The sequence below is a fragment of the Myripristis murdjan genome, chromosome 11 (assembly GCF_902150065.1).
Source record: "Myripristis murdjan chromosome 11, fMyrMur1.1, whole genome shotgun sequence".
In the NCBI taxonomy this organism is placed as follows: Eukaryota; Metazoa; Chordata; class Actinopteri; order Holocentriformes; family Holocentridae; genus Myripristis; species Myripristis murdjan.
This window is the reverse complement of record NC_043990.1, coordinates 28,763,007-28,788,560: the sequence shown is the minus strand read 5'-3', so window position 1 is coordinate 28,788,560 and position 25,554 is coordinate 28,763,007. Positions and strand designations below refer to the sequence as shown.

The following is a 25,554-nucleotide window of genomic DNA, read 5'->3' as shown; positions in this document are numbered from 1 at the left end:
TCCCTGTCCAATCAGTTGCCTGCACGGCGTTAACGTCACATTTTCAGCTCGACTCAGCTCGACTCAGCTCGCTTGGAACCCCGGCTGAGTAGGTGCTAAAATGGGACCTGCTAGCAGGTACTACGACCTAATGGAAAAGCTCTTAAACCGAGTAGAGTCGAGCCGAGTCGAGCTGAGTAGGTACTAGTGGAAAAGGGGCTTTATTTATTGGGGAAGTGATACCATCTATGTGTATAGTTTAACCAGCTATTGGTTCGTAAATTATTTAACTATCTCTCAATCACCATTTAATCAACAGCCACCCATTTTCAATTACCATCAATTACCAGCAATTCTCTTGTTGCAAGGAAATACAGCTGTAGCCATGACTTTTGTTTCTGCAGAGAGGGCCCACAGTGTCATCTTGTAGACGGACTAATGGCTTACGGACAAGCTTGGTCACATAAATGATACCATCTCATTCCAATAGCTTTCTTTTTTCTATCTCAGAATTATCCAGTTTCCCGCAAAGGAAGGTAAACAACAAGACTATGCAAGCTTAGCTTAGCCAGACCACCACTACAATGCACATCACTTAAATGGAACATTTTCTACATTTTCTGCAATTCCACATTCCTAGTGTTTGTTTGTGTACATGCACAGTAGCACCAAATTAGTTCAAACATAGGGTAGAGGTAACATTTCCTACATTTCCCACTAAACAACCTTTCTGCAATTCAGTCACCTTCCTGTTGGAAGGTGACTGAATTGGGCTGTCAACAGTTGTTGCATGCCGGCTGGTAAGAACCAGCGGGTCATTTGTGCTGGACACAGGGCTACATGGCACCTAGGAGCTCAGAGCCATCTTCTCCTTGTTGGATTGTTGATTTTTTTTTCCTTTTCTTAACTTTTCCCTTGATTCGGCGTTCAGTGGCCGGGTTTTTTGGACATGTTCGTGGTCCGTCTTTCATTGTTTCATGTTAACCCATGCCTTTATAAGTAAACTGCTGCCTGAAAATCTCTTACAGTAACATGAAGATGGCAAAAGAAACTAAACTTTTCCCAAGTGATACTACTCACTGCAGAAATATGTTGTGGTCTGATACAGCTATTTCATTATGCTTATAGGAAGCAGCTTAATTGATGCTAACATCATGCTTGTGTAACATTAGTGACAAAAAGTAAACATGACTTACAGAAATGTCTTACAAAGAGCTCTCACAAAGAGTGTTTGCATTTCATATATTCCTGCATAGCACTTCTGCTGCAATGATAAGCCATTTCATACTTACAAAGTGTACAGCACACTGTGTTACGGGTCTCTTTTTAAAGTATTGCCATACTTTTTAATGTTAGGTGTTGAGGTTTTTTAGATGAAGGTTCATTTTCTCCTTTTGCACCAAGTGTGCAGTCATTATGCTGGCAGGAGGACAAGTCAAAACATTTCAACATCAAAGACACGATGTGTCGTCTCGGCTCTGTCAGTTAGCAGGAAGTCGTTCAGCTGGTCCACACAATTGAAAGCAATGGCATCTGCAAGAAAATCAGTTATTAATTGAAGTTCCCCATTGTCAGTAAAGGAGATTATGTTGTTTTTGTTGGTCCTTTACCACCTGACGTGCACTGTTCGTGTTACATCTTTCTGTTGCTCAATCTCTCATCTAGCTCAAGTTGTCAAGGGTTACCTTTGCTGATTTTCCACCTGAACATCATGACAGTAATAGAGCATTTGGTTCACCCAGTGACAACACTGATGAACCTTTTCGTGAAAAGGACTGCATTGACTATATCCACAAGTTGAAGAACTTGTGAGCCTGGGGCCAGATTCTCCAAAAAGTTCTTACTAATAATCTTAAGACGTTTCGTAAGAGGAAAAAATGAGAAGTTCATAAGAATGTTCTCAAGTGCTATTCCCCATTATTTTCTTAAGAACTGCACATTATCTTAAGAACTTCTTAACTTTTTCCACTTACGAACTTCTCAACTATCTACCTTTATGTAAACAAACAGCCTCTAGCTGCAACCCACAGCAGTTCCATCTAAAATACAACAAAACAATATCCATTATAGTCTCAACTTTGATTTGATGTTATAAAAGTGCTTTCTCAAAAATTGAGATACATACTTTGTATTGGACAGCTAAACAAAATGTCCTCATATAGACTCAGAAACAATAGCCTGTATGTGTCTTTATACTGGTTTAGATATTAGGCTGAATTACAGTTTAGTTAACGATTATCACTATGTTAACATATACAATGTAAAATTATTAAGGTATTAGCCTACTACATTAATCTATGTTATATAATCAAATTTGGCTCTAAATTAATCAAAGATGTTTGAAAAACAGCTTACCTTCACACAGCATGTGGTTACTTAAGACGACCTTTACCTGTCTTAAAGTTACGATACTATTTAAGAAAAATAGTAAAATAATTTCTTTCAAGAATCCCATTTATTCTTAAGAAAAATCTTAAGAATAAAGTTGAGAACATTCTTCAGATCTTTTGTTTGGATTCTTAAGATATTTTGTTTGTGAATTCGAAAATATCTTAAGATTCTTCTTAAACCCAAACTTAAGAAAAAAAGTGGAACTTAAGAAGAAATTTAATCTTAAGAACCTTTGGAGAATCCGGCCCCTGGTTCTTCAACTTGTGCAATTTATCCACATGGTGCAGTTTGCACAACTCAGTAGCATAATTTTCACTTGTAGTAACTTATTAATTTTGGTATTCTTTGCACGACCTCTTTTGACTGCAGTTGCCTCTAGCTGTTTAGATTGATAGTAGGATTTATTTTATCAAATAATCCATGATAAACAGCTTATTGACTCTATTTTGGATTCATCGTCTTCCTGCTTGGACATCATTTTCAGCTGGTCTGCTCAAAAGTCCAAGACACATTCCAATGCCCTGTCAGTTGTGGGAAATCCCAGGCACGAGCTTTGGAGCAATGCTCAAAACGGAAATAATCACATGTTCCACACATGGAATTTTTATCCCACATTCATGGACAGTTGTCTAAAGAAAATGTAAGAAGAACTTCTCTTTATCCACAGCCACTTAAATTAAGGAGCAGATTCTACACACTAATGAAGCAGCATTTCCTTCCATCCATTTAACTATTACTTATAACTATAATGTATACAAATCTACAAAATGTAATTTTTATATCACATTACACATGGGCCTTTTGGTGTCTTAAAGACAAAATGTTTAGGAAAAATCAAGGAACAATGAGTGTACTTCTTTTACAGAGCTGGAGAAATTTAATTTCTCAAGACAAAGTTCCAGTAGTGTGGGTCTTTGGCTTCCTCTGTGTTTTAAGGGGATATTGACATACAGATGAATTATTTCTCAAAACATTGTGGTTTAGACTGAAACTTGCCAGGTTGCAATAAATGTTCTAGCTGATTTCTCGGTCAGACTTTTGACTATGGCCATAGAAGTGCCATAGTATCTGAACTGTGTCCTATTTGTGGTGCAACATTTTCTGTCAGCTGTTCGCGAACAGAAATCTCTCCACCTCTCCATGGATCCGACTTATCTATCCCAACCATGCTCTGATCCTGCGATATAGACCTGCCTCCCTCGTCCCTCAAGAAACACTCAAGATTGATATCTTTCCGGGGGCTGGAGTTGGGGTGGGGATGGCAGGCTCTCCAGCCTTTTCCTTCGTCTTTCTCTTTTCTTTTGTTTTAAGACTGTCATTATCTAACCCATTCCCACATTCAAGAACAGGAGTGGGGGTTGGGGGGAGTGGGGATTGGGGTTGGGGCGGGGGGCTTTCTACCTCTGACTGTGGACACTCACAGCATGTTCAACACTGCTGAAGCTATCAGTGATCAAATGACAAAAACAATCTTCACATTTTCAAATAGAGAAATGAACAAAGAAAAGGCATGTCTTCCCTCTCCTCTCGAGGTTACTGCTCTGTCTATCTGTTACAGAGAGGGAACTGAAGAGTGGAGGAGCACAGTGCCAGTCTGGGTTAATGTATTTTCCTGTTCAGGTTTGGAAAACCTAGGCCTTGACGTGTGCTTAGGACCCTGCTGGAGTGCTCAGGGATTAAGCAGCTTTTTCTGATTTTTCTCGCCACCACAACCACCCAGTCAAGGCACTTCAGTGCAGCATTTATCTTCAAATGCAAGCCGTGCGATGGCAGGCGCTAAAAAGGCCCTCCTTTGCATTTTTAATGCTTTTACCAGGGCACCCAGGCACTGGCACTTCTCTAAAGCCATGTTTCAATTTATCAGGGCTGGCTAATCGACCTCCCACTGGCCTCTGAGGATGTGGTGTGTGTAGTGGGGGGGGTAGTATGTGGAAAAGGAGGGTGTGTTGGTGTGTACGTGCACATGCACACACCCGCATTTGGCCATGAGGGCTAAAATGGCCCAGTGCCACCATCATGAAGCTGAGACTCCTTTGGCTGTTTTTCATGCCCTGTCGTGGGTAGTGCCTACTGGAGTAGAACCTTTAAAGTCAACCTGTGAACTGAATTTTATTTAGCATATAAGAAATGCTGTAGCTGTAAAATTAATGCTCCATAGCGCACACTTCCTGATTTTACACAGCACAGCCCCTCTAAAGATAGAGCAGATCTCAGGCATTCTTATCTTTAAGCCAGCATATTCAGACAAAAATCACTGAGCCTTATGTAAGAACCATGAATTAAGCCTGGTTTTCTGTTAAATGAGCATAATGTTAAAGAATCCAAATAGGACTTTCTCTAAATATTTATGGATACATTTTTATGATATCCATTGATACTAAATTCTGTTGCCCCTGGATGCTGCTCTCTATCAACATGTTTTATGTTACCTTTCATATAAATCCACAATTTACATGAAGGCATTTTTTTAGAGCCTCTAATTTGGGGAAGCTTTGGGGGGAGGGGTGGACAACACAAAACATCCCCATTTATATGATGATGTAATGTCACAGGAACCGTACAACAGCCTCTTAGGTTTGAATATGCTATAGAGTAAATGAAAGTTACGTTTGGCACTGACCAAAAGTAGAGAGGAGGTTTTTTTCTTATCATTGAACATCTGTTTTTATTCAGAACAGAAGCTGGGAAAGAATGTTTTGACCAGCCATTAGTGATTCATCACAGAAAGTTGCCATTTGAAGTTAAACATTTATTGTTTTTTAGCACCACACTGTTACTGTCTCCACAAAATGACATTAGTTTTGATAGATGCTTCTGATTTATCGATCATAATCAAATTGCTCAAGTAAATAAGTTTTGCAGTTTTTTAGAGATTAATTTCTATTTTTCAACCTTGTTCATTCTTTCTATTCACATATGATCATTTCCTTTTATCATATGTTGAATAAGGTGCATGTTTTCCTTGAACAGTGGTCCTCACTAAACTGTGATGTTAAAATTTCATGTGGTATATTGTAAAAACAGAATAAAATGCCAACAGTGAAGCACTCAGCAAGACAGATAGTCAGATGTTTGATGAAAACTTTCTGCCAAAAACAAGAAAACGTAGGCATGTTGCAACTGAAGGTGCCACCTGAAGCCATGGTGCTGCTATGAATATCTGATACTTGTTACATTCTGACGTGTATCAGAATAGAACTTGTTTTTAGAATTATAATTTTTGCAAGTATCTTCTCCTTGGCAAAATTTAATTTAAGGCATTTTGGGGGAGAAAAAACAAACAAAAAAAAAAAAAAAACAGAATATGTATGATGCCCAGAGTTTTTAATTGAAGATGGCCATTTACTGTTTCACTTCAAATCTCCTGGTGATACTGTATGATCTTCCTAATGGAATGTGACTGCTGCTTGCATCCTCCCACGGTGCTAACCTTAAAACTTCCCGTAGGAACGTATGCTATTAGTCGGTTGGAAATAATGAGAATTAACTTAATATGAGTAGTTAGTACCAGGTCCTCTGCTCTGTTAATTTGTCTAATCCTGTATGAAATGATTCATGGTTGTTAAAGATGCAATGATGCAATGTACTTAATTAAAAGATTGATTTTGCATGAGTCTTATAAACTGCCTGCAGTTTTAATTTCCTCACCTGAGCAGAGTCTGTGATAAGATGTGTGCTTGTGTGTTTTTCAGAGGATGTTGAGCTGAACCAGGCACTGAGTATGTGTTGATCTTCGCGGACTTTAATAGATTACTTTAATAGAGACTACTAGAAATTATTGAATAATGTTGGGCCTTTTGTTTGGTGGCACTGTCACAGGAGAAATTGTGAAGGGCTTTAGGAGCCAGTTGGCAACGTTCTTGCAGTTAGCATTCATAATGATAAGTGCTCCATCTGGCAAATGGTGGCAAGCCAAAGGCGACAGATGGAATTGTTTTCACAATCTGTTTAAATATGTTGTCGATTTTTCTTCCCCTTTTAACCCCACTCCCTCCAGCTCCATCACTCGCTTGCTAGCGTCAAGAAGGAGGCGGTTGATTTTTATTTCCTTTCATGTTCTATTCCATCCCCTGCCTAGAGAAAGCACTCCTCCAGCCTCTAGCCTCCAGCCTCCGTAGATTGGGAGTCGTTGCTGTACCTCCAGCCAGGGCAGGTTTGAACTGCCAAGCGCAAGTGTTTGGTTTCTGCAGGAAGTGTGCAATTGGAGCCACCCCCGCTGGTTTCTTGGCATGTCCAGCAATCATGTTCAGTGCAGCATCATGACTTGCTGTGTGAGCGGTCAGCCGTTAGTCCAGTGAGTCAGGCTGCCTTCATCTTCAGTCTTAAAATGAAGAGGTGGCTGGCTATGACACATAGCTCTAGCTCAACTCCCTCCGCCCAAGATATCAGTCACAACACCCTGGCAGTCATTTAAGTTTACTCTACTATTGAATAGGTGAGATGTCTGTCTTAAAAGACCATACCAGTGATTTTGAATGTTTGGTTTGTTTAATACAATTTCCCCACATTTTACACTGCAACAAATCATTTTACAAATCATGCATGGGTGTAAAGATTTCCGAACATATATTCAAAATCTCTTGATTTTCAAATTTGAAGTTTTGGTTGAAACACCCAGCTTATAATGTTCTGCTTCTGTGACTAACAGAGTCTTTGCCATTCATAAACAAAAGAACTGAGAATTGCTTGTAAAACAAATGTTCCCCCACGGACTACTTTCTGGTGGAGACATCATTTCACACAACAGTGCTGCTGCTTTTATGAAAATGAATGTGGATGACTTTATCACTGTGTTGGAATACTGGTGTGAAGAAAGTTTGAAGTCTCTGAAAGATCATTTTCATATTGTAGAGGACTGAATGGAAACATTGGCTGGAGAAAAGCTACTTCTAAAAAACAACTGCTTGCTTTGAGCTTTTACAGATATTAGTGCAAAATTACTGGGCTGGTCCTTTAAGGAACTACTAACCCACACAGAAGTATGTGTAAAATGAGTTTTTCTTCAGTGATACCATATATAAACCCACTTTGTCAACAGTTTGTTGTTGGTACATGAATTGACTTGAAACTGAAGTGCATCATAAAGTGATTTCACATTTCATTGCTTAAAAGTATAATTTCATTTGTCACAGAGAACCAGAGGGCAGAAGAGGAAGAGGGTGCCCATTTGTGAAGACAGAGAGGATAAAATCGAGGTTTGTCATTTCATTCTGGTGTGGAAAACTGTCGCATTTCTTCCAGCTTACGAAGACACATTGACATTTGTGATTATTGAATTCAGCTCTTGTCTTCTATCTTCACTGGTGCATTTCCGTTTCTTGACACATCCTTTAATTACCTTTGCAATCCAGCTGTCTGTGTTCATTTAGGTTAGACCAACATATCATCTTGCCAATATACAGAGCTAATATTGGCCTTTTATGAAAAATCAGATATCATCCGGTCAGTATTGTCTACCTCTTTTATGATGGGGTTTCCTCTCTGACAACAGCTTGTGAATGTCTTTTTTATTTTTATTGTTGTATATCAGATTTCTGATCAGAAAAAATCATTTCAGCATGCATGATGTGGCAGAATTTTTTTGATCAAAACATACAATGAAACCAACCACACTAACCTGTCTTAAAGAGCTGCTAACTTAACTAAACGAATTTCATATTTAGTGCCATGGGGTCCAAATGCTATTTCAGACGGTTTTCCACCCTGACAAGAGTAAAATTGGGTAAACACTGAATATCATATTATGTTATATTTAATTTTTGGGTATGGAATTGGTCACATATTAAGTTATTGAATATTAGCAAAAAGAAAGCAGGAGCTTCAATCCAGAAACACTGAGGTGAGCCATAAAAAGCCCATATTGGTCTAACCCAAATGTTCATGAATTATTTTCATGAAATAATATACCTCCAAACCCCACCCCCACCCAGAATTGAACATTTTATTCTTTTTGTATATCCCAACCACTAGCAAGCAGTTATACAGCACTTGGTTCTAATCAGTTGTGTTTCCATAGGAACCACCGCCACGGGAGCGCCGGCAGCGCCAGTCTGCAATGCAGAAGAAACCCAAAGCCGACGACACAAGGACCGAGTGTACAACCTGCAAGGGACCAGGTGACAATGAAAACCTAGTGAGGTGAGGGAATGTGTGTGTCTGGTATGGGGTTTGGGTTCAACATGCACATGTGTGTGTGTGTGTGTGTTTGTGTGCGTGTGTGTCGTGTGAGGCAGCCATATCCTCCTGATGATTAAAGTTCAGTCTTCATTAGGCTCTTGCCGCCTTGGCTCTGCAGAATGAGGGGGTGAGGGTATCTGCTCCATAGGCCACCTCTATTGAACTGCCACATACATTTGCACAGTTCATTAAGACATAATGAATAGCACAATTTATTCTGGTGCTTTCACTGGATTTCAGGTGTCAGGCACCCAATAAACAACATTCCTCTCCGACTTTGTAAATGTGCACGAGAAAAAAAAAATCTCAATGTCATCACACTGTCATTTGATGAATTTCTTACATGAAATGTGCCTCCATTCACATCAGACCTCTGTACTGTGGATGAGTTGATGTTATTTGACTAAAAAAGATTTTCTTCATGTCCTCACATACATGGTCCCAAAGTGTCATTGGCTCAATGTAACCTCAACCATTTTTGACTAAATAAATTAAATTAAAGAGTAATTACAGCCATTTTTGAGTTCAGTGCTGTTTTCCATCATATTTACCAGTTCCAACCAAAATTATTAACCCTTTAACTTCCAGGAGATTATTTATTTTTTATGTTATTTATGTTATTATATTATTTTTTTTTTTTTTTTATGAAAAAAAAATGTGTTTTGTAATTTTGGTTTCATTTTACACACACACACACACACACACACACACACACACATCTCTCTCTCTCTCTCTCTCTATCTATCTATCTATCTATCTATATATAGATACATATACATATAGATATAGATATAGATATATATAGAGAGAGAGATCTATATTTATATATACATAATCATTGCAATTAGTTATCTTTTAATTAATTGTGGTGATGTTTCACTAATTTTCTGGAAATTTAGTTTGCTATTTTATCTAAAACGTATATAGATAGATAGATAGATAGATAGATAGATATGCACACACACACACACACACACACACACACACACACACACACACACTCACCCAGTGGCCACTTTATTAGGTCCACCTATTAGGTGCAGTCTAATGCATTCTAATCCAACTGTTCTGCCATAAAGTTTCCTTAAAGTTTCCTTTTCTGCTGCCTAAAATGCTCAGCTTGTCTTGTTGTCACAGTAACAGAGGTGTTCAATCACTTCTGTGTTTGGCATTGAGCTCATAGTTAGTGCTGCTGTTGGACTGGACTGCATTTTACTGAGAGCTGTTTCCACTAATCTGTCCCCCTCATGTATATAAATAGGGAGGACAAAAAATTATAAAAATTAGAAACACCTCTCAATATAATGTAGTCCAGTAGAAGACCTCTGCAAACTACAACCTCAATTTACACATTCTCCTAAATTTCAACAAAAACTTTGTTAAAAGGTAGAATTAATGGTGGAGCTGTTTCTTTGAACTGCAGTAGACTGTGCAGGTGGACCAATAAAGTGGCCACCGGATATATGTATCTATTTAAATCTATCTATCTATCTATCTAGATAGATATACAAACACATAATTTTCAGGTTATTTTCTTGTCATTTTTTCCTAGATTCTTTCTAATTTTTGTGTCACTTCTTGCTAATTGACTCATAACGATTTTCCCCATGTTTTTAAAAGAAATATGAATTTGAGGTTAATTGCTTCACTACTATGCTACTTGTATTTTGCTGGCCAGGATGCAGCTCTTCATTACAGTCCTACAGGGACAACTGACACTCAAAAATGGTGCCCAAAAGCATCAAGTGTGTGTGCTTTTCAGCATATTGATGCTCACTTTATAATGAGATGTATGTATTTCATTTTCACTTTATCCATTACTTGATTCGTTGAACTATATTATTACTGTTTTACACAGCATTGCATATTGATGGGCAGCAAAGAAGAAACAAAGATGCTAAAGCTTTTTTTTTTTTTTTTTTACTAACATGTATCACAGAGCAAGCAATCATAGCGTGTTGAAAAAGAAATGCTCTGGGTACAGTTGTGGTTGGAGTGATCACTGGCTCTATTGAATTATAATGGAGAGCTACACCCATGCTGACAAGATTTAAGTAGAACTGTAGTAAGACAACTGATTTCAGTCTGAATCAGTCAGTACAGTGGGAAAAATGGCTGGAGTTATGTTTTAATACCAAAAGTGTTTGTATATTATTTATAGTGGCCCTTAGGCAGCATTTAGGCTGTAAGATTTGGTGGTCGGGGTGTGAGGTGTGCTGCCCTGACTCTTTCTATCTTTGCATTGCACAGGTTGTGAGAGCCGGGGCAGCCACCTCAACTCCCAAAAAAACTCGGGACAGATGACCTTTGGCTTAGAGACAGAGAGAGGCAAATTGAGGCGTTTGAAGAATGGCGGTCGGGTCAGGCTGGAGAACGAGATGCGCCCCCCCTCCCTTCTCCCCCTTGGTCTTCACCTCCCCAACGACCTCTGAACCAAACTGGACCAACAACTTGTCCAATGAAAATTGTGTGAATTGTGTGAAATCTAAGACAAGGACTCTAATTGCTTGAGTGTTGCTTTGAGCCAATAAGGTTTGGTTGTCAGGGAACTCTAAAGCTTGAACACACTGCGAGTAACTTGGTTGATAGGTCACTCAATTCTGACTGGCTGAGGGCCATGCGAGAGGCGGTACTTAGATTGCATCTACAAAGTTTTGAGCAGGACAAATAAACTATGTATTTATACAAAGAATGTGTTTTTTGCTAATTTGGTATAGACTTTGACATCAGTTTATTTAATATTGTGTTTATGAGTTGCTATGAATTAATTGCAAACACTTATTAGGTAAAATAATAATCAAAAGAAAATAATAAAATGACTTCAGATCAGAGCTCACAGTTGACCCAGTGGTGGATGCAACCTTTCTCCAAGCATCATTTTTAACACAGTTATTCCTTTAGTCTTTCAAAGGTGCAGAGAACTGGAAAGGTTTGAATGACTGTAATCAACTTATTCATTTTGCACTTGCCATGTACAACTATTGTTCATGAAACGAACTCACGTTGATAGGGAAACAAGGAAGCACTGTTGCTGATTATGTTACTCGCAGTGTGGAAGCACAGCAAATGCTAAAAGTGCTATAAATGGCATGAAACTGTTGCACTCTTTTATGGACTTCCAAGTGTTGTTGTGACCCCTGTGCATCCTTGGTGGCCAAATCTCTTGTTCCACTTCTAACTGTATGAAGGAGGAGCCAGGTTGATGCTGGACTTTGGACTCACTGGGAAAACAGCAGTGAGCTTTTACTGAGAGAAGTGTATTCTCCCTTTTCTGTCCTAACCGAATCCTCTCTATGTCTCTAGGTGCTCACCCACATACTACATAAAACTGTTTTAGCTCTCGTTGGTACCAGGACCACACTTTTCTCTTTTGACCCGCTCATAATGCTTCTCATCTCAGCTAATCAGTAGTATTGATTTAAGCCATTTCCCACCCAATCACCCTGTGTATTTCAACCTAAATTCCTTTAATTGCATATGCACTTGAACCTAGGCTCTCTCAGTTTCTAGTTTTGTGTTGTGTTTGTTCAGTAACTGGAGGGAAAGAAGTATTAGGAAACATCAGTGTTTTGTATAGAAAAGATAACCCTTTCTGGTGTATGACGTGTAGCGGTGCAGTGATGCTACAATAAAATATCTGTTGAAGAAACAAAATAGGCTAGTTAACAGTAGTAGTAACTTAAAATGTTAGTACAAATGTCTTGAGTGTCTTTAGGCATATAGAAGTCTTCCTCTCTCTCTCTCTCCATATCTTCAAGTGACAGATAAACTGACACCTCCTCAGAAAGAAGCCCAGCTTTGTCTCCATGTCCCTGGTGGCCCATAGTCAGCGCTGTCAGCACAACAGCTGCTTTCTGGTCTGTCAGGGCTCATGACAAGTGTCACATCCTGCCCTCATATGTCACTCTGTTGCCCATCCAGGGCCCTATATGCATGCATTTGGGAGCAGTCAAACCCACACAGTTTGCTGCTTTTTCCCTTCTGGAAAGTCTGTCCAGGAATGAAGCCATGCTGGGTTTTTCTTTGGAGATGAGGAGATCCCTGTGCAGAGTGACTCGCTGACTCCTGATCAGCCCATTCCCTTCACTCATGCCCAGTCAGTTTAAAGGACTGCTTGTCAAAGCTCCGGTGCATGGCTAAATCTATTTACCCACATCTGTACATTCATTTTAACCTGAAATTAAGTGATGTGCTCTTGTAGAGTTTGAATGCCAGATAGCTTCGTAGTGTGATGATGTGTACAGTATTTATTGAAGAGGTCAGTCATCTTTTTTTTTTTTTCTTTTTGTGCCTACTTACTTTATTATACAGAATATCATAAGCCTTCTTGTGTTGTGAACAGAGCTGAAGTCTTACTTGTGACATACTCTTTAAATGACTACCACTGTTTGTTTATTCACTACACATTTATTTGTTTACAGACATGCCTTTAAGGGATTAATTCTGATTAATTGTGTAATGTATGTAATGTATAACTGTGATATGAAGTAAGAATGTGAATGTTGCTGCTGTTGTGTATGTGAAGTGTCTCTGGCCCCCTAGCTCTCTAAAATTAAGCGGAGCTTTAATAAACTCTTGACTTTTTCACCTTATTGCCACAGTGATAAATGAGTGTCAGCCAGCTAATTAATTGTTCTGAAGGTGCAGCAGCGGCGGTCCGTTTGTGCGTGTAATGCCCTCTGTCATCTGTGATTTATCACCTGGGAAGTGGCCTTCTTGTTGGGGGTGGCTCAGACAAAACGTCACTACTCAGCCTGGTATACCACATACTAAACTGATCTGTCTGTTTCAGTCGGGCCTGGACTCTCCCACTGCACTCACTATCTGCATGGGATTTTAAAGGATCATACCAGTGATTTCGATTGTTTGGCCCATTTACTACAATTTAGCCACATTTTATAAGTTAACAAACCATTTTACAAATCATCCGGGGGTAATAAAGATTTCACAACATATAATCAATATCCCTTGATTTTCAAATATGATTTTTTTTTTTTTTTTTTTTTGGATTGAAATAGCCACCTTCTAATGTTCGGCTTCTACAGCACAGTCACAAACCACATTTATAAACCACAAAGCTGTTAATTGGCTGTGCTTTATTTTTGTTTTATTTATTTGTTTTATTTTATTTTATTTAACTTTTATCTAACCAGGCAAGTCATTAAGAACAAATGGTGGTGAAAGGCAAAGCCTCTTGAGGGAGGGGGTACAGGGGCTAAAAAGAGGAAAATAAATGTTAAGAGGACAGCACACTCCCAACAAACCCATCACTTACATACAGTCACAACAAACATGTTTGACAACAGGCATTACATAAAAGGCATGCAGTCTAGCACGCAAACATCAGCAGGTACATCAAGCATCACATTAAAAACATACAGTTCATAACAGGCATGCAGTCTAGCACAAACGCACTGGGCAGGTAGCAAGCAGACAACAGCATCAGGCAATACAGCAAGAGTAGCAAACAAGCAAGCAGAAGAACCAGGCAAAGCAAAACCGAAGCAGAAATAAAACAGGAAAATGAAGGGACAAACACTAAGCAGCAGACAAACCAAGGTGAGGGAATATTGCTGGGTCGGGAAACATGTATCAGTGAGACTGGTTATAATAGAGTCCTCGAAAGATGATATGGATATACAGTTGTTCAGTTTTAGGTTGTTTTTGTGTGTGTGTGAGTGTGTGTGTGTGTGAGGTTTGGGGTTGCATGAGCCAATGAATATTATGACAGGAAAGCAAATGTTTCCCCGGGACTATTTTGCAGTGCTGCTGCTTTTAGGAAAACAAATGTGGACGACTTTATAACAGTGATGGAATACTGGTGTGAAGAAAGTCTAAATCTCTGAGTGTTGATTTTCATATTGCAGTGGAATGAATGGAACCAATAGCTGCAATAGCATAATATAGATATTACGCTAAACATGCAAAATCACTGGAATGGCCCTTTAAAGACACATAACAGTACTAATATATTTTCATTAATGTTGCCAATTGTTCATATTCAGTATATTTAATTTGGATCAGTTTCATGCCATAAACTGTACTAAAGGTATTTCAAACAGAATTATACTCTTGCTTTTTAAAGAGTAACTCTGCATTGAAATATAGTAGTAATGATAATATTAACATAATCATGACATACATACTTGTCTGGAAAGCGATCAAAATATCTCAGTTCATCTTAGGGTCTTCATGTAATCAATAAATCTGCAATATATCCATTATATCAACAGTGAATGAAATTGACAGGCCAATAAGACCTACATCAACCCAATTGTCAAACCAATAGACCAATCTTATTCTATTCACTATAGTGTATTTTTTTCTGTTCTTATACTGAGAGGCGTTCGTGTACAATAAGGCTAACCACGCGACCATCAGGTAGATAGATAACGTTTGCGCTTTAAACAAGTGCAGCAGAAGATGGGGAAACAGAGATTTTCAGTGTAGGACACAGTGGCAGCGTCACTCGGTGGCGTCAGGGCGAGATGGAATCAGCTCACCGTGGCGAACTGTAAATGCCCCAATCCTTCATCGTCGGGCCTGGGTCTTTGGAGACCAGACTGTGGCCGGTGACCAGAGATCAGCTTTGCTACAGCTGTGCTCCGGTTAGGGGACGAGACTGAGGCCAAGAGACTAGAGGAAGGGAGGGGCGAAAGAAAGGAAGAGAAAAGCAAGCCGGGTGGTTCTGGAAGAGCAGTAACCTTTCCGATGATGAGTGCGTTTCCCATTACTGTTCTGACACTGGATCTAGGGAGATGATTTAATGGCGGCATTTTGTTTTTGCTGACTTCACCCTTTTTTTCCCCCCTATTAAAAGAGAAAACACAAGAGCCGGGGCTGAGGCTGTGTGGGAAGTGTGGCCAAGCAGCTAAAATCTATTACTCCCCAGCTTCTTCCCCTGCCTCTTTTATCCCACTGATTCCACCGCAGTGTGCGTCTGCTTGAATGCTTCCTTAGGTATCGTCTCTTCCTCTTCCTCCTCCTCCTTACTGGTTTCCACATTTCATTCTTTTTTTACTGCATTCTGTTCCCACCTACACTCATTTTTCAATGACTACACAATAAAGATGAATCCAAATCCCTAGGGGTGCGTCATATCCTAACTAATTAACTGATAGCTTACCTCGTCACACACACACACAGTCCAGCTTTAAGGGAATTGCAGTGTGGTACACGGCGTTTGCGGGGACCGTTTGTGTCACGGGGGCCAAAGGACGTCATATAACAAGGTGCTGGCTGAGCAGACTTGAGTTTCTGGTCGGGTCAGATGCTGCAGGGCTAAGGTTTGTCCTGCAGAGGAGAGGGCACAGACCTGCTGTTGATAGAAACTCAGCATGTCACCTCCTCCAGCTTTATGGCCGGTTCACTGGGGCCCCCTGCTGGAAATCTGGAGAAACATCCGTCACACAGAAAGTGCTCGGTGAGAGCTCAAGACATCCCTCCCCTCTTCCTTCCCTTCTCTTCCTTCCCCTTCCTCTCCACCCAGCGGTGAATGAGTTGTGTCCAAATGAGCTAATAAAGGTAGCCGTCCTGACAGGGCTCTCTCCATAGGTTTGACTCCAGCAGCCCATTCATTACTTCCCCTTCTTGTAAAACAATGGCTCCTTAATAATGTTGCAGTGACCCAACAGTAAATCAAAAAGTAGGAGGCTTGCAAAGTCCAATAATCCACTCCTTTCTATGGAAAGACACCGGCGCACTTTGTCATGGATGAGAGTCAATGGCTGAGCGCTTTGTGCCATATTGATTTTTGTCACGTGGCCACTCCCAAGGTAATTGCGTTGCCCACTTGTGATAAATTCACTGCCTTGTATCAGCCACTCGGGCTCAGACATCAGGGCCGCCGGAGAGAAAAGAAGTTTTGAGGCCACAAGCCCATTGTCAATACCTGGACTCCTTGCCTGTGGGCACAAAGCAGTTGTAAAGTAAGCAAGCATCAATACCCCACCAGGTTCAATGTCCTGTCATGAAGAGGCTTATTTGTCAGCCCAGTGCTTCATTTTTATTTCTCTTACTGCTTCTGTTATCTGGTTTGATTTTGATAAGGAAGTGGAAACACAGACACTGATGAGGAAAGTTGTGCTAACTTAATGCTTTTTTGCAGCCTGATTGTGAATTTCCTTCTTGTAGTTAATCCACAAAGAGGCTAATCACAATTGGCACGCAAGCAGATTATGCCCCAAACAAGTAAACAACATTTAATTACATTTAACAGACATATAAAACTTCATTTCCTTTTGTCTTTCTCTGTTGAAAGAGTGCTATTATCTCTTATCTGATTCGCAACACACTGTTTTTATGCTGATCAGCTGCCAGTGTGAATGCCATAGACTGGAGAACTTAAACACTTGAAGCTCTAGCATTTGCTTTACATATTTTCAGTATGCATGAAATTCTGTTTGTCATCATATTTAAGCTATAAACCTGAACTCAGTACAGACTGTTTGGCTTTGATGGATCAAGTTTATAATAACCGAAAGTTCGTTTTCATATTGCAGTGGAATGAATGGAAACCAATGGCTGGATAAAAGGGAGGAAAGATGATATGGGAGTTCTAAAATACGACGGCTTGCTTTGGGAAGAGATTAGCAGATATGTGAAGTTTATACATTCTGTAGATATTACACTAAACATGCAAAATCACTGGGATGGAGCAAATGATATCCAATTATTTGCTCCATTTTATAGAACGGAGATGGTTCAATTAGTATTCTTCTCGTTTCATTTTCACAAGTCTGACAAGCCCACATTTAGACACTTGATTTTGAATTATATCCCTCCAAATCATCGATCTAATATTGTGTTGTATGTCTCTATCACTGTGTGATTAATTTAGCGGTGTTGCCAAGTCAGCGCATCCTCCTTCTGCAGGCTGTGTGGGTGAGGGGAGGCTCCTCACGCGCCCGCAGGCTACGAAACCCATCGGAAAAAATGGGAAAATGTAGACAATTTGAAGAGGCGGGTGAGACGGGATGGGATGAGCTCAGCCTTGATACCTGGCTGTCAGTGCTCTCAGAGAGGAGGGGTCCCGGGGTGACGCCAGAGGGAAGGGGGCTCTGAGAACTTCACACAGAGATTAAACACCAGATGAAAGTGGACACAAATCGCCAACCGAGAGCAACATGTGTAGCAGACAAAAGCAATCAATAATGTCCCCTCCACCACCTCACCTCCAATAAGATTACATCAATCAATAACCTCTCTTATGAGTGATTGGATTTTGTCTGCCTCCAGAGTACAAGGGAGGAGGGGTGCTGCTCAATTTTCCCAATGATTAAAGCAAGGCCAAATTGCTTTGATAACATCAAGGACCTTGCTGTGGCGGGGTGTGTAAGGGCAGTGTTGGGAGCAGATAGGCTGGTGGCAGCAGGTGACTCAGACAGTGAAGCGACTGAGATGACTGGCTATATTACGTAGATCAGCCTGCCTGGAGGATGCACAATTATCTCCAAGCCTTTACCTTTGGTGGGTAAGTCAGAAGCTTTCAGTGTCTCTGTTTCCTCACTGCCTGCGTGCAGCCTACTTATTTCCATTTGGTGACGTAAGGAGCATGTGTAAAGAAAAAAAAAAGTCTTTTCAGAGGTAAAACTCACAGCATCTAAATTCTTCACTACATAGTTATGATAGTAGTGAAAACTGGTAGTATGACTACAAAAAAAAAAAAAAAAAAAAAAAAAGATATTCACTAATTTTGCCGGTACTAATAATTGCTTCTTTACCAGCTCTTGGCAGGTGAGACCAAAACTTAATTCTGGACACTACAGTGAGCCAGCATGCAGCCCACAATAGCTGCCTTCAGTCCAAATACCGGTTCAGCTCGACGGTTGGCATCTGATGCAAATGCTCACACCAGCTGGGGAAATGTAGGTGGAGGAAGTGAAGGAGTGACGCAATCCCTCCTGCACCAGCAGCACTGAGCCCCTAAACTGCTGGAGTGGAGCTGCTCAGTGGCTGCTGGTAGAAACTGTGTTCACACTGGTCAGCTCCTAACATCAATGTCTGGAGCTGGACGAATGTGAAGTTGGATATTGCTAGAAGAGATCATGGAGCTCAGTTTGCCAAGACACGTAAAGGTTAAAAAATGTCTTGTAGTAATGTGTTCAAAAACAAAATGACAGCAAACTCAAGCACTGCAAAAACGCAAAATCTTACCAAGATTATTTGTCTTATTTCAAGTCAAAAATGTCTTATTTCTAGTCAAAATATCTCATTATACTTAAAATAAGACATGATCACCTCAGAAGTAACTTGTTTTTAGACAATTTTCTTGTTTCAAGTGAAAATTCACTTGAAACAAGTGGAAATTTGCTTGTTTCATTGGCAAAATTTGCCAGTAGAAAAAGTGAAAATTCACTTGAAATAAGTGAAAATTAGCTAGAAACAAGAAACAAATTTTGCCAATGAAACAAGCAAATTTTCACTTGTTTCAAGCAAATTTTCACTTGAAACAAGAGACAATTGTCTAAAAACAAGTTACTTCTGAGGTGATCATGTCTTATTTTAAGTGTAATGAGATATTTTGACTATAAATAAGACATTTTTGACTTGAAATAAGACAAATAATCTTGGTAAGATTTTGAGTTTTTGCAGTGAGTAATCTGCTTGTGTCTCTGTGGTGGCTGCTGCTGCTGCTCTGGCATGAAGTGATGCAGGAAGTGAAGAAGTTACCAGATCTTTCCGGATGTTGATAACAGGAAAAATACGGTTATAAAGAGTCGTTTGAGCAAAACTCAACCCGTGTGAACGCAGTATTTTAGTTTCGGAAAGTGACACTTGTAAAGTGCTGTTGAAGCTTCTTTGAGTGGATGGAGGTGCTTATTTTTCAGAACGTTAGCTGCGTTGAAATCCACCTCAATGGCAGGAGGCTAACAGCATTTGGAGCATGCATCCACCACTACTGTCCTACATAACACTGAAATAATATAACATTTTTCAAAATAGGTTAACTATCCCTTTAAGTAATATTTCTAATATGCTTTTTGTTTTAATCACACCGGCACAGAATGATGTAAAGACAAAGGACCTCTCATCAAACATATCAATGTATAATTTTATGCTTGAAAGGGTTAATCATCAAAACTGTGCCTTTAACATAAAAAAAAAGTTACAGACTTGATCCTCTGTCCATTTTCTGTTAGAAAGTGTTGTGGTAAGCAGTGGCACGTAATCTCTACTTTTTTTGGAATGTTTTTGAAAAGTGCATGTATTGTCATTTTGAGTTCTAATTAATTATCACATGCCCCTCCCCGCGGTCAACACCACCCCCTGCGTCTGCATCACTGAGCAGTGATTTAATTCATAGATCTTCCCCACGATACACAACAAACACTACAATGGGTTCATTAAGGTAAAGTAATTAGGGAAGCGCATGTAGAATCGTCACAGTCTCGCTAAATAAAAAGAGCCCTCCTGTGAGTTTGGAAGGGCTTCAAGTGTCTCCAACAGAGAAGCCAAGGAGTTTGCTCCTTTCCATTCGCCTTAGTTGGAGATTCATGTGAAATCAATTGGCGGTTTGTGTGCAACAATAGGAGTGTGCTCATTAGTGGAGCACACACACTTTAGTCATTTGTCTTCTTTTCACTGGGCGGCCGGAGGGCACTTTAAATTCCCATCGTTTCCTAGGCAGATATGCCTGCTCAGCCCATCCATGCCTGTGTGTGTGTGTGTGTGTGTATGTGTGTGTGTATGTGTATCCACCTGCCTAGGCATATTCCCACTAATGTGCAGCAGCTGCGAGCTTCTGCCTCTACAACTCATATGATGCCAATTATCTATGCCAATTAAATTTCTACACTGTTTTTAGTAAATCTACCATGCTTAATGTGTAAACACTAGAAGTGTATTATCACACCTACTTAACAGATTTCTTAGCCCGATGCCAGAGGCCCACCTTCAGTGAGTTTATGCACATTACGATTAGACTGATATGGGTGCTGAGGTTATTACAAATATTTTTAGACTAAAACTGCTAATAGCCAATATTTTATGCTGATACTTAATATCTTTAAATCTGACGATTTCTATGCCAGAAAATTATGAGGCGTCAGTGTTTTCCCCAGAGGTTTATTTTTTTTATTCTAAAGCAGCACTCTGAAGCAGCATTTAGACCAAACCTCTTCACTAAAATCCAAATTGATGAAAGCCCTTTATGTTTGCAGCTCCCACACCAATGATTTTAACAAATGAAACGAATAAATGAATAAATGTATAGAGAAAGTCAGTTTTTCACATCAGCTTGTCCTGATTGCTTGTACAGTATGTAGTTGTGAGCATTGTGAGTGTATAGTTGTGAGTTGAGAGAGCATCCACAATATCAGGTGGATAACACTGACTGGAGAGTATTTGACTGTTAATGAAAGACTAATACCAGCCAGACCAGCAAATCAATACATCAGTCTAACTTGTATATTTAATTGTTTCAGACCACGTATTTACAGTAGAAAATGATTGAAAATGCTAAAGAATTAAGGCAATTTAATTCATTTCAATTTTATTTATTTATATAGCCCAGAATGACAAATTACAAATTTGTCTCAAAGGGCTTCACAGGAAATACAACATCCTCTGTCCTTAGAACCTCCCATCAGATGAGGAACAACTCCCTAAAAAACCAAGACATACAGAGTTGAAGGTGTGTCCCTGAGGGCATCTTAGTTCTTCACTGTGCTGTCAAAGTGAATACATGTATGTGCCAGGAGAAGCTCAACATAGAACATGGACTTTTTTTTTTTCTTTTGAAAATATGTGCCTATATTCATCCACGTCCACATTCCTGTTTTCTGCCTCTTATCTGGCCTGGGTCACAGTGGTAGCAGGCTGACGAGGGCAGCCCAGATGTTCCTTTCCACCAGCTCCCTCTGTGGGTTCCCCAGGCATTCCCATGCCAACCGGGATATATCATGTGTTCTGGATCAGCCCCAGGGTTTCCCTCCTGTCGGACGTGTCTAGAACACCTCCACAGGGATGCAACCAGAAGGCATCCTAACTAGATGCCCGAACCACCTCCACTTGGAGCAGTAACTCACTCCCAACTTGGAGGGGACACTACATCTTTTTCCTACAGAGAACCATGTCTTTGGATTGGAAAGTGCTGATCCTCATCACTACCGCTTCACACTTGGTCCCATGCATGCTAGAGGTCACAGCTCCGTGAAGCCAACAGAACCACATCATCTGCAAAAGCAGGTGCAACCCTGAGGTCACCATACTGGACACGCTCTGTCTCTGTGCCTTTCGATCCTGTCCATGAAAATCACAAACAGAACTGGAGACAAAGCACAATCTTTGCGGCGCCTATACAGTACCTTTCCAATGGTAATAATGATAATTCCTTTGTGGCAGTATGTGAATCTTTTTTTTATGTTTTCACCCATTAGTTAGTTTGTCTGCTTGACAATTCTTGTCTTTTATCTATAGCTATGAAACTAGCAGAGATAGAGACTTGATTCCCAATCCTATAGCAATGTCGTAATGTTGGATGAGCTGGGTAATTGCTCACTGTTGGCAAACATTAGTACAACTCCATCTGTCTCCTAGTCACTAATTCAGCATGAAGTGAACACAGGATATACTTCACAAAATACCAACCTTCGATGATCATTCTTACATGTTCAGACTGGATGTGCTCTCGTTCATTCCTCTTTTCATAGTTTGCCTCAGTCAAAAACTGAGTTAGTCTTGCCATCCACCATATTGCATTTCTCTGCAGAGCCATCGAGTCTGATATTATCAACCTACTGCCTAATTCCTTTCAGCGCAGACATCCAACACAAAGCTGGCTTCATTGTTGAAGACTAGGAATTGATACCCAAACACTTGGTGCCATAAATCATGCACAGACAGCTTCTTGGATACAGTGTATAATGTGATTTCATTGCATTCATACCAAAACTGCCGCTTGAAAGGACTGCACAATCCAACAAAATGAAACAGAATCAATGTGGAGAGGCAATGAATGATCACGCATTGATTTCCCAATAAACCTTGCTCATGTTATTGACTGAGGCATAGAAATTGGGTCAGCAGATTCCCGAATGACACTGAATTCTGTTGGAAGTTTGTAATAATGATGTTGCTGTCTGCAAAAGAAGCTGTGATCTGTCTAATATGTGAGGTATTTGAAAAGGTCAAGGCCTTAAAAAGTATTAATATGTGTTAAATACAGTTGTTGCAAGTCACATTTCATCAGATTTACTTCCAGGCGATGCAGTTTTATTATAATAGCTTTCATAGACATCGCTGTCTTATTTTTGTACAAAAAGGTTGGCTGACCATCTTAAGCAGTAAGATGGGACCAGTTTTGCTTTTTATTTATTCACAATACACCATTTCCTACAGACTTCCTCCCTATATGTCCAAAACAAGACCTGGTCCCTTTTTTCATGTGATCACAGTTATTTGTCAAAGTACTATCAGGTCTTTTCTTCCTGGTGCAAGGTTACCATGTGGAAGTTTTGTGCAGAAACTACCTGCCAGATCTACTTTCAAATTCAAATAGTAGAAATAACAAGAATAGAGTGGTTTAATTTCCTCCAACAGTGGGTACCTGGACTTGCTGTTTTTTTATAGTGACATAAATCGCGTTGTTTGCATTCGTTTATGTACTAAAAGTTTTATTTTAGGAGCTGTTTTGCTGTGCTATTGAAGTGAATGGTGAGATAGAAATGCATTATTGTGGATTAGCAGCCCAGGGGAGCATGGAGTAACTAATGAGGAGATTTCACCACCATGTGGACTCATATCGCTTCAACTATACCACCCAACGCTCTACCAAAGTGCAATTTTGCTTCATTTATTTCCAGCTCTCTGCAGATATCCTTGTCCTTGTTCTGGTTCTGTTGTGTCTTCGTTTCATTCGTTTCCCTCTCTTGAAACACACCATGCTGCCCTTCCTCGCCCCGTAATGGAGATGAATAGAGAGAGGGAACAGATTGACCTCCCTGGCTGTTATCGTCTTTATCAGATTTTCATTGAAGAATCTGAATCTCCTTCATTGATTAGGACATAATTGGGTCTAATCGTGGCGCGTGTGTGTGTGTGTGTGTGTGTGTGTGTGTGTGTGTGTGTTTGTTGGAGAGGGAGAGCTTGTTGAAGGGCAGTCAAGGCTCATAAATGATTAAAAGAAAACTCTTGTCTAGTTCTGCTGCAGTCACAGGTGCATGTCTTGTTTTACTTGTGCAGGTATACCCATGTATTTAAGGCAGCTGTATAATGAAATGCTATTCTTTACTGGAGGTGGATGTCATGGATGTACAAGAACATTTTCACACAGTTTCAAGTCTAAAAGTAGTTCAAAACAGTTTCTGTATTGTCTAAAATTAACGCAGCAATTTATATCAAGTTGGACTGTGAATTCAGGAAATTTATATGAAAGTCGGTATAAATTTTTAATAACTTTTTTTTTTTTTAATCATTTGCTTGTACTCAGCAAACATCACTGATTCATACTTCATCTTTGAGGGACCAACATATTTCGTTTTCATTGTTTTCAGAATATCTCATGAAAATCGGATCCCATCTCTTTCAGTTCATCTTGTAGGTTAACAGTATAGTGAATACATTCTTTAGCAATCTAATTTCTTTTTCTTTTTTTTTTGCAATTTTATATTTCCATGGAAATGTCCTGGATTTCAAATCTGGTTTAACAAAAAAGTGTAATTTCCATAGATTTTTAAACCCAAAAATCCCAAATAAATGTATTTTGGGCTAATTTAGCACAAGAAAATTGGCTTTTTTTAAGGCATCACTTAATCCATGATAGTGAAGGAAATCATATGAGACAATAATCCAAACAATTCCTATTTGAATTGTGTCATCTGACCCTTGTTGCTTTGCTCACGGAAACAGAGGCAGTCCTCTTTAGGATACAGTGAATAGAGGTGCTTCTGACTATATTAAAATAAAAACAAAATCCCATGACTGACAACTAGCGGCCTTTTCATCGTCCATCATTCCCCACTGAGTCAGGCTCATCACCGGGAGAAGAGGGTCGCCTTATTTATGGGACATGAGCCTGAGACGTACACACACACACACAGACACATGCACAGACACACGCATGCATGAGGTGTAATATCTGCCCTGCCTCTGCCTCAGGTGTGACGAGTGCCGGCTCTGCTATCACTTTGGGTGTCTGGACCCGCCCCTGAAGAAATCCCCCAAACAGACGGGATATGGCTGGATCTGCCAGGAGTGTGACACATCTTCCTCCAAGGTGAGTGTGTTTGTCTGGGTGTGTGTGTGTGTTTCTGAGAAAGCGATGGAGGGCGTGTGCAGGATGGAGTTGGAGTTGGAGTTGGCATCTCATATTAACTGAGCCTTACATCTTATCTCATGGGGGATTTTTCCTCTAATGATCAGTGTTTTCTTGGAATACAGTAATCATCAGGATTAGCACAGTTAATTTTTACATTGCTGCTATATGTTAAGCAATATTATGTGCATTCTCTTGTAGTTAAATGAGCCCTTGCAATGTGAGTCATTGCAGGTCTCTTTCCACTGTACTGTAATTGTTGTCATTCTGCTGTTATTTCCTGGTTTGAGCTTTCTAAAATTCTGTATCGGGGGATAAGCTCTCCCTCTGTCCTCCTACTTCCTCCCCCTTGCCACTTCAGCTTCGTTCAAAGCTTTTCTCAAACTGAATGTGCCTCATCAATCAGCAATGCCGTGAGAGAAAATTTATTCAAAGCTTACCTTGTAGCTGACAGTCTGCAGTGTCACCACATTTTTTAAGTGGAAGCTCAGATAAAGTAACCCAAGTCATCCAACAGGAGCCTTGCAGTAAAATGTGTGCCTCATTTAAAACAAACAAACAAACAAAAAAAAACACACCCTGTAGCGGTCAGAAAATCACTGACAAAATTCACTTGATTTCTATCAGAAATATATATTTACAAAGAAATTACAAGAAAATGACCACAGAATGACTGCAAAATAAAAAAGCAAGAAAATGACAAGAAACAACCACAGAGGATTAGTTCAAAAAATACTAAAACCCAGAATTTG

General features: G+C 39.9%; 1 protein-coding gene across 3 annotated transcripts in view; it reads left to right on the top strand.

Annotated features, from left to right (window-relative positions):
- Positions 1-25,554, top strand: part of phf14 (PHD finger protein 14) — a 100,771-nt gene that overhangs the window by 51,133 nt on the left and 24,084 nt on the right. For 2 of the 3 annotated variants that reach the window (XM_030063323.1, XM_030063321.1), the window contains exons 15-17: positions 7,503-7,565; positions 8,387-8,508; positions 24,646-24,763. In XM_030063323.1, coding sequence (XP_029919183.1) covers positions 7,503-7,565; positions 8,387-8,508; positions 24,646-24,763 — 303 coding nt within the window. Of the gene's footprint in view, positions 1-7,502; positions 7,566-8,386; positions 8,509-10,797; positions 13,140-24,645; positions 24,764-25,554 lie in introns of those variants that run through there. The other variant, XM_030063324.1, reaches the window with a different exon arrangement.